The sequence below is a fragment of the Artemia sp. Qi Xiang Cuo genome, chromosome 19 (genome assembly GCF_049724085.1).
Source record: "Artemia sp. Qi Xiang Cuo chromosome 19, ASM4972408v1, whole genome shotgun sequence".
Classification (NCBI taxonomy): Eukaryota; Metazoa; Arthropoda; class Branchiopoda; order Anostraca; family Artemiidae; genus Artemia; species Artemia sp. Qi Xiang Cuo.
In genome coordinates this window covers 12,111,339-12,121,847 of record NC_142812.1, presented here as the reverse complement: position 1 = coordinate 12,121,847, position 10,509 = coordinate 12,111,339, and the positions used below count along the sequence as shown (strand labels likewise).

At 34.4% G+C, this 10,509-nt stretch overlaps 1 protein-coding gene across 1 annotated transcript in view; it reads right to left on the bottom strand.

Annotated features, from left to right (window-relative positions):
- Window positions 1-2,132: 2,132 nt before the first annotated feature.
- Window positions 2,133-10,509, bottom strand: part of LOC148940508 (uncharacterized) — a 33,196-nt gene continuing 24,819 nt past the window's right edge. Inside the window, exon 3 of the mRNA XM_089105237.1 lies at window positions 2,133-2,837. Within this exon, the coding sequence (XP_088961363.1) occupies window positions 2,224-2,837 (614 nt within the window). The 3' untranslated portion in view covers window positions 2,133-2,223. The remainder of the gene's footprint in view (window positions 2,838-10,509) is intronic.

The following is a 10,509-nucleotide window of genomic DNA, read 5'->3' as shown; positions in this document are numbered from 1 at the left end:
AAGTTACTGGTAGAGACACAATTTGGGTTCCGTAGAAAAAGAACAATAGAACAGGCGATGATTTATTTGACAAATATTATTAATGATGTATTAGATAAAGGTTTCAAAATAGATGCTATATTTTTAGATCTGATGAAAGCTTTCTATACTGTGGATCATGAACTTCTACTTAAGAAGTGTGAGGTGTATGGTTTGATGGGTAAATCATTAAATTTTTTAAGAAGTTTTTTAAGTAATCGTTATCAGTATGTCCAACTAAATGATACTTCTTCCGAAAAAAAGTGTATTGAAATAGGTGTTCCGCAAGGATCAGTTCTCGGTCCTATATTATTCTTGATATTTATTAATGATTTACCAAATTATCTAAATAATTTTTGCTATAGAATAAATGAAATAACGGGAAATCCGACTAATGAAACAGTTTCACTTTTTGCTGATGACACAACAGCCATTAGCAGAGCTAAGACAGCGGAGCTGCTGCAGATTTCCATGAAGGAATCAGTTAATAGAATTACAGCATGGCTGAGGGTAAATAATTTAAGGATTAACATGGCTAAGTCTAACTTTATTATTTTCTCGCGATCATCAAACTTTTACCCATGGATCAAGGAATTAGATATGCCCAATGGCGTTATAAAACGGACTGCGTCTTTTAAATACCTTGGGATTGTAATATTATGAAACTCTATCTTTTAAGGAACATGTTACTTTAACTAGCAAAATTCTGGCAAGAAATCTCGGTATAATGAAGAAACTCCAACATTGTTTCCCCAAGTCTGTCCTTCGCCATCTTTATTTTTCTTTAATACACCCGTATATACTTTATTGTTCAAGTATTTGGCTCTCTACTTTTTCTTCTACCCTAAAACCAATCAGACTTCTACAAAATCATGCAGTAAGAATTTTAGCCGGTATATTTCCAGGTATGTCTGTTCGAGAAATTTACCCAACTTTAAAAATTTTGCCGGCTGCAGGCCTTCGTGAGTTCTATGTATTGTGGTTTATTTTTGGACTGCAGCAGGATGTTCAGCCTCGTTGTTTTGGTGATTTATTGTCCATTAGGTCTACTGTTCATTCTCATGATACAAGGGGTAGCGCGGATTTCTGTGTACCTAGAGGTATATCTTCCCGTTCATGTTTTTCTGTTTTTTATAGAGGTACGTGGAAATGGAATAGTTTGAGTAGTGATATTAAGACTATTGGTGACCCCAATATTTTTAGAAAAATCATTAAGGAACTGCTCTTTGCTGAATATGAGTTTTGCCTGATAAATTGATTTATTTATTGTGGAGGTTTTGTTGATATGATGTTCCCAGAGGATGTATAATATATGAAATTATTTTGTATTTATTGTTTAGTGTGATGGTATTAGTGGTGTCGGTGGCCAAGTATTCTTTGTTTTATGGATTTTGTTTTCTCTACCTCCCCCACGGACAAGCTTTGCTTTTTAGGGGAGGCAGCAATAATTTTTTGTTGATATGTTTTTTTTTCAATAAATCCTTCTTCTTCTTCTTGAAGAGCGAGGTGTTGAGGAAAGGGCAACCACCCTCATATACGTAATAATTTCCGTTCGTTTTAAGTTTTAATGTTGCTCCTTACTTTCTGTTGAAAACTTATTTCTTATAACATATATAAACGAAGCCTCAACAGGTTAATCCTCAAACCGTGAAAAAAATACTAAGATTTTAAGCAACTAAAGAATACTATTCATTAGCTCAAACAGTTGCAAGCCATGGTGTTCAATTTTGCCCTTTTTGAATTGGGTCTCTCTCTCTACTGTTTCTAATATTATTAAGCTAAATTTCAAATATTAATGGCATTCCAACAGGTAAAAAAACGAACAACACAAAAAATATATACTAAAAAGGAAATAAAACAATTGCAATCCTTGCCACATATTTAACCCTCAAATTTGGGTAAAAACAGGAAATGCCCCAGCAGGCAAAACCAAGTTGCAAGGAATGAACAGTTTCAAATTTAAAAAAAAATGTTAACACAACCGTGAGAAATTGTTGATGATACTTCAGGTAAAGCAGCCCAAGAACTGCTTTATCAGGGGGTTAGGTGAATACCCCTCCTTTGCGTACATAACCGACCTACATCAAGATAAAGACGCCAAGACACTATTTGCAAAACTTATAAATGTAGTTTTATTTTCGTTAAAAAGAAATGTAGAAACAACAATCCATTCACCCCCATAATATTTGCACATTATTAACTTCTTTATTTCGTAACTGCGTAGCAACTCCTTGATCCAGTCAAGATGTTGAGAAGACATACAGAATTGCCACCATGAGGCTTGTATTCAACCGCACCAGTACCGACCTGTTCGTAGGTTGGGTATTTCCCCGCATATGGGACAAAAGGAAAAAATTTGTGTGAATTTTGATTTGGATCAAATCCTGAAAAACTTTCAGGGTAATAATTTGGGTAGCCATACACCCTTGCAAAGGCTGATTGATCAAGAACAAAGATAGGCTGAGCCCTGTAGCTCGGGGTTTGGTAGCTTGGGGTTTTATAGCTTGGAGTTTGATAATACTCAGGAATCACATAGACTGTTGGTTTTGTCTGAGCTGGTAAGGCTGATCGATAAAATGGATAGGGAATGAGGTTGGGGGTTTGTTGGTACTGTTGAGCAAATTGTTGGAACTGCTGCTGGCTTACTGGCTGAAACTGTTGCTTGGGTGCCGCTGGAATTCTACCCTCAGAAGATTCAGGTTTTCGCTGCTGGACCAATATTGCTTCGATTTTTTTAAGTTCATCCTCTGTTAGGGGTTCTTCTTTTAACAAACGTCCTTTTGAGTCGATCGTAATTATGCTGTATGTCCCTTCGTTGCCTAAAAAGAAAGAGCGCTATTAATAATTATGCAGGTTTGGGCTCTGTTGATCAAAAGGCATCATGAGACATTTTCTTTTTAATGATATTTATTTGTAACGAACTTTTTCAAACCAAACAACTTGTATCAATTAGCTTGACGTATTTTCTTTTATATTATTTGGCTTTTAAGATATTTATAAGTTCTTATTTTCCTAAATGCTTTATATCTTCTTTACTCACTGCCATAACAATTTTTGTAATGAAGCTGAGCCACTGCCAGTTTTAGCACATTTTACGTTTATACTTAAACAATATTTCTTGTCAAAACAGCTGGTCGTTGATTATCATTAAAAAAAAAAGGTACTGTTCTAATATCTGTACAACACGCGAGAGGTGAAGTTTGGTTTATGCTAATGAACTAAAACAAAATAGGATGAAAATATAATAGCTTATGAGCAAAATCAGGCAATATATTTGCACATTAGGGGGGTGGAGGTAAAGCTTAGCATATATTAAATACGTATCCTAACCTAACCTAAGCCCCCCTAAACCCTAAAAAACTAAAGTTTAAATATAAAAATAAGAAGTTTAAATATCCTAGAGTGAGAAACCCCTGAATACTTGTTTAAACAGCATTAGATAGGGTCAGATCTTTGCTTTTGTCGAGTGGATGCCTCTCGTGTTAAGGGTCACCAACTTTTTGGTCCATGAATATGTCCCCTGAGCATTCAAAAAATATGTCATTATTACCCGAAATTTGTCGGTATTTCGTCTAAAATATGTTTATAATGTGTCCATCTTGAAATCTAATAAGCTAGAGGTTATTTTTCTTATCACTTGGGATATTGACCAAAAGACGGTTCGGAAACCTCTTTCAAAGTGGCCAGTTAACGTCAAATATAATGAAAAAGAATCATTCAATACGAGCATAAAACTCATAAAAACGTGCAAACACTAAGAAATAACTTTTAGGTGCTTAAGGCTAATCTTCTAACAATAATTCCTCTTGAAAGGTATGGTCACCACGAGAGTCAGCATTCTCTCTTCCTTTGCTAGCTTTCCGTCAATAGGAGTATTTCTTGCGCATTTCAAAATGTATAATCCAGGATTCCAGCAACGTTCCAGAACGCCAAATTATTTGCTTCACGTGCATTAAACAACTATTCGTTTGCATTAGAAGACCATTTCGTAATTTGTTCTTGATCATAGTTGCAGCGGTAGCTGCATCCTAGTAAAGAACTAACCACAGCCCATAGTGACCAAAAGTTAAAAATGCGTTTTCCAAAAAAATGCCAAGGGAACAAAATTGCCATCTGAGACTGACTCAGGAATTTGACTCAGGCGATTTACAAAAAAAGCCTGAAACCCCTCGAAAATGGTGTCAGATCAAAACAAAAGGTTTACCATTGGAATCAGCATGGCCGAAAACCTCATACAGGGAGACTGCAGTCCCCCACCTTGAACAACAAGGACAATCACTTTTTTGCATCAGTAGCAATGATCTGTCTCCCGTTGTTTTTTTTTTCAACAGACCTAGCGGGCTACCAAAACATTATAGAGAGATGCCTAATGACTCATTCAAAACCTATTTCTCATATCTGCATGCTTTTTATAAATTCTGCCATCTGAAAGTAGCATCTGGCGCTAAAATGGCACTTTTTGTTCCATTTCGCAAGGGGCGGCACTAGTAAGCTACTAAAACATCGTAGACAGATCTTTTATAGCTCGTATAATAGAAATTGCTCCCATCTACGTCTTTCACATAAATTCCACCATCAGCAAGTTCCAAATGGCACTAAAAACAGCACATTTGGTGCCGTGTCTCAAGTGGAAAATCTGGGGCTATTGTGCTAACAGAACTTATATAAGTGATGTTTAATGGTTCATTTGAGAGCTATTGCTCATACATACGTGCTTTTTTATATCAATTTTATCAATCGTAAGTGCGATATAGCACTGAAAACAACAATGTTAGTTCCACTTCTTCAGTGGAAAAGCTCTGAAGTACAAAACAGGCACTATTGTAATAGTTATGTTCTGGAACCCTTAACTGGAGGTTTACAAGAACCCCTCACGTACACTCCCCCTCCCAGTCCCCTTAGTAAGTTTCATAATTCGTCTGCTCATCAGTAAGCCACTGAAACATTAGCAAGCTACTACACCATCGTAGATAGATGTTTAATGGCTCAATCAAAAGCTATTGCTTGTATTTACCACGTTTTTAAAAAGTTCTACCATCTATGAGATTTCACAGATTTTAATGTTAACTAGTTTCTGGGGAGACTTTGCAATTAACTCTTTGTTATGTTTGAAGCATTAGCTGTAACCTAGTAAAGAGCGAACCACAGCCCATAGTAACTAAAAGTTAAACATTTTTAATATGGTATATTTTCTTCTTTTTCCCCGGCCTAGTGGGTTACTAGAGTATCATAGAGAGATGCTTAAGAGCTTATTCAAAAGCTATTTCGCATATGTGCATGGTTTATATAAATTCCTCCATCTGCAAGTGCCATATGGCACGAAAAAAGACACTTTTTATGCCGTTTCTCAAGGGGTGGGGCTAGCGGGCTACCAGAATATCTTATTAGATTTTTGATAGATCATATAAAAATTATTGCTCATATCTACGTTCTTCCTATAAATACCACCATCTGCAAGTTCCAAATAGCACTAAAAATGACACTTTTGGTGCTATGTCTAAAGTGGAAAAGCTGAGGCTAGTGGGCAACCAGAACTTTTAGAGTGATGATAAATGGCTCTTTTGAAAACTTTTGCTCATATCTAAGTACTTTTTATCAATTTAACCATTCGCAAGTGAGATATAGCACTAAAAAAAGCACTTTTGGTGCCACTTCTTTAGTGGAAAATGTCGGAAGCATAAAACGGTATTATTGTAATAATTATGGTCCAAAACCCTTAACTAGAGGTTTGCAAGAACACCTTCCGCAAATTTCGCCTCCAGCCCCCTTAATAAGCTGCAAAATTGAAGTCCTGCAATCACCAATATATTAAATTACATTATTAGAGGCGTGGCTCTGTTAGTACAGCACTGGACTTCAAATTAAATTATCATGCGTTCGATTTCAGCTTGGATTTTTTTTTTCCAGCTTGGATTTGAAGGTTCATTTTAAACATATTACTCATATTTACGTGCTTTTTTTTATCAATTTTATGATCCAAAAGTGCCATATAGCACTAAAACGACACTTTTGGTACCACCTCTTAAGTGGAAGAGTTCGGAAGCACAAAATGGTACCATTGCATTAATTATGGTCCAAAGCCCTTAACTGGAGGTTTATAAGAACCCCTCACATATACTCCCCCAAGACCCTCGTAGTAATTTTCATAAATCGCCTACTCATCTTACAAGAAAAAATTGAGAAAATAAATTAACTAAAACTAAAAACTTTTCAACTAAAAATTTACCAAAAATTAAGCTTGAATGATCACCAGTTTCGTATTGAACCTTCAAACTTCACTCTGCGATGAAACCTGTGTGCTAGTTCTAATGAAGGTAATTGAAGGGAAGGGACGTCTTTGCCCCCTTAGTTTTTTGCTCCTGTCTAGGTTTTGAAAAACACCTTTTTTTGGTCATTTCATTAGAAAAGGCACTTTTTTCATTTAAAAAAAAGGGGGAAACAACCGAAAGTGCACTTTTTGGGAATGTGTTATCAAGTCAAATTTATAAAAAGCAATTAGGTTTGAATATAAGCTTTTAAATGAGCCTTTAGACAGCTCTCTTTTGTTATAGTAGCCTTCTAGTTTGTGCTAGTCAGTAGGTGATTTATAAACCCCTGTCTTCATTATGGCATTTTTAGGCGAAGTCAGCCGAGCAAAAAAAGCTTTTTGCTCATCGAAAAAGAAACATTTCTGAAAAACATATATTGTTTTGTGAAGTATGAGTAATGAACTTTATGTTATAGATTGAAAATTTTTCCTAGCTGTCAAGGTTGTTTCCAGTATTTTCTAGAGGTGTCTTGTCTCCCTTAGGTAGGTGATAAATAGAAATAAAATTAAAAATAAGTTTTCAACTGAGACTAAGGAGTGACATTAAAACTTAAAACGAACATACATTATTCCATATAAATAAAAAGGTCATGACAGCGTTGTTTCTACATTAAATTTTAGTAAAAAACGAGCAAAGATTAATTTAAAAACAAAGTTTTTCCGAGGGAAGTAAAGAGCGAAGTTGAAAATTAAAACGGACAAAAATTATTGATTCATAGGCTCTCTAATATATATCAATAAAACTAGCACAAATAAACCAACTAATTATGTTTCCCTATGCTTTTATGATTACACAAAACTAGCGCTTTACTGAAAACACAAAATAATATAGGAGTTTAGGTGCAGTAAAAGCAAACCAATTAAGGACACTTTTTATAGAATCAAAATATTATCAAAACCTTTTAGGATCAATCCCTTTTAAAATAAAGCAACAATCCTTTTTAAAACTGCCTTTATTTTTTTACGTTTAATTTGGTATCACCTCTGCACAATGGATCAGTTCAATGACTGGCTCTCGTTTTGGTTCTTAAAAGGACATGTCATGATTAGTTTGTACACAAGTTTGAATTAAGGCCATCTTGATAGTATTATGACTCTAGACTAGCTTTAGAATTTGTACCATAGCTTGAAATTCACTCTTGTATAGAGAGAAATAATACGATTGCCAGAGTCCATATTATGTCTTATTTGATCTTCATTTCAAGCAATGCTAAAGCATATTTCTTACAATTTATGACTGTATATTAGTCACTATTGGTATTATAGCTGGTGAGACAAAAATGCTATCTGATAAACTAATCCTATATTTCTGTATGCTGGTCAGTTACTTCGCAATTATTAAAAAATACTTAAATTTACGCTTATGTTTTTAAGATTATTTTAATTGTATAGCCTACTGAAAGTTACTGATACCACAACTGATATAATACTATGAAAAGCTTTATATATTTGTTTATTGTTTTCAGGCTACATACTCACTTTTGACTCCCAAATCAATATTCCTGTTTTTTATACTTGACTTTTGGGTTTTCAGTAAAGCGCTAGTTTTCTATAATCGTAAAAGCGCAAGAAAACATAATTAGTTGGTTTGTTTTTACTAGTTTTACTGATATATATTAGATAGGCTATGAGGTAATTATTTTTGTCCGTTTTAAGTTTCAACTTCGTTCTTTACTTCCCTCGGAAAAACTTTTTTTTTTTTAAATTAATAATACCAAGTATCGTAAATCATCTTTCAGCAGCTGCCGAAGACTGGACAGGCCACATAAAATCACAAAGTTCCTTGTATTTTCCTTGCCCCTCGGCACCTTACTTTTTCTTAAGGCAGATCAGAAAACTGACGGATTCGCTTCTGCAGTGGTTACACGAATAACATGTCTTTTTTCGCCAAAACTGGAGTTCCAAAGTTCGTCAAGATCACTTCGGGCCTTCTCTTGTTGAAATTCGGTTTCTTCGAGCAAGTGGGAAAACTGACCGGGAAGACACAATGCTGTAGTGCTTTCCCCCAAGGACAATTTCAGGATCCAAAAGCGACAATACTTTCAAGGTTTCGTCTTTGTGGTCAATTCTACTCCTGATTTGGTTCTACCATGTACGCTAAACAGTACTCCCTAAATTGTTCCATATTATAAAAGTAGGAACAATTTTTTTTAACTGGAAACTTTCCTCCCCATAAAATTTTCTAAACTTGAAACTTCTCACTTATCTGGAAACTTCCCTGCCCATGGCAAATTCTTCCCTTTGAAATTCCCCCAGCAGAAAACTCTCCCTCCCCCCACCACCCGCAAAATAAATTCATACTTCCAAATAACAAATAAAAAACGTAAGCAATGGGCAAATTCTATAACTTAAACCTTTCTTCAGGCCCCGTGGGGGAGGGGGGGTCGTGTTATATCTAAATGCATAGTTATTAGGCCTTTCGGCTACGCTGAGCAGAGTAGCTATCTCAAAATTTTGATCGGACGATTTTGAGAAAAAACGGGCCTGGGAGAAGACATAGTTGCCACATAATATTTTTGGTAACTTAAAAAGGGCACTAGAACTTTTAATTCCCCTTTGAATGAGCCGTGATCTTTCTTTTGGCCAAAAATACAAAATTCCACAATTTTTCAGATAGTAGCTTGAAACCTCTACAGTAGGGTTTTTTGATACGCTGAATCTAATAGAGTGATTTTCATTAAGATTCTATGACTTTTAGGGGTGTTGTACCCTTTTTTAGAAAATCAGGCAAATCTTTTCAGGTTCGTAGGCTTTGATGGGTATAACTAAACTTAATGACACTTTAATATTTGGAATCAGCAAAATACGTTAATTCTTTTGATATAGCCTGTCTATTAGTATCAAAATTTAGTTTTCTAGAGTTTCGGTTCTTATTGAGGAATCAAAACTTACAGTTTGCTACCACGAACTGTTTGATATTTTGGCTTTTGTTTTGATTCCAGACCATCAAGAATCCAAAGTTTTCATTTTGTTTCTTCTCGTTTTCAACTGATAGGTCATAATACCTGATACATGTAGGTCGATGTTTTAGTCTGGCTCTCGGAAGCCAGAAGTCAGTGTATACGAAGAAGGCACCAACTTGTATACTATCTTGACTGTGGCGAGTAAAATTAGGGTGAATAAAATCATTTACAGATGAAGTATTTTTAAGACATGTTCATAAAGTTTAATTCAGGAAAGAGCAAGCAACCCTGGAATATAGAACGTAAAAATACGTAAATTATAGTCTTAGAACTCATTCGGTGATGAGTGACATTCTTTTTACGAAAGTATTTTGTTTTATGTAATAAATTTGGAAAATGTGTCCACTTTTTATCCCAAATTTCTAAAATGTGTCCCTTTTTGCCCTATTATGTCATTATATCCCACCACTTTGTCGGATCCTTTCTGGAACCTCAACGTAAAACAAAGAATAATTGTATTTAAAAAAACGTTTTTGATTTTTACTTGATTAAAATTTCAAACATGTAAACCAATCAAATAGAATTTAGCTTTCGTTCTTTTTATTGGCTTGAAAAGTTTACACATAATATTAATAGAACCTAAACGGTTTTAAAAGGGCAGGGTTATATATATAAATACTTATATATGAATATATATATATATATATATATATATATATATATATATATATATATATATATATATATATATATATATATATATATATATATATATATATATATATATATATATATATATATATATATATATATATATATATATATATATATATATATATATATATATATATATATATATATATATATATATATATATATATATATATATATATATATATATATATATATAAGTAGTATCCCCATTTTGGACCCGAGCACAGCTCACCGCCTTCGGAACCCGGTCCGGACACCTTTAAAAAAAAATCCTCCATATTCTCTTAATACGTTTCACTACACAGATATCCTGCAGCACTATTGAAGTCTCTAGCCCCTTATATCCCCTTAATACGTTTCACGACACACATATCCCATCCTTAAGATGACACAAATATCCCAAAATTTCAACAATACAAATATCCCATCATTCCGACGAAACACATATCCAATCATTCCGACGACACACATATCCCATCATTCCGACGACACACATATCCTATCATTCCGAGCGCAGACATATCCTATCATTACGAGTGCCACGTGTCCCAATGTGCCATTAGAGTT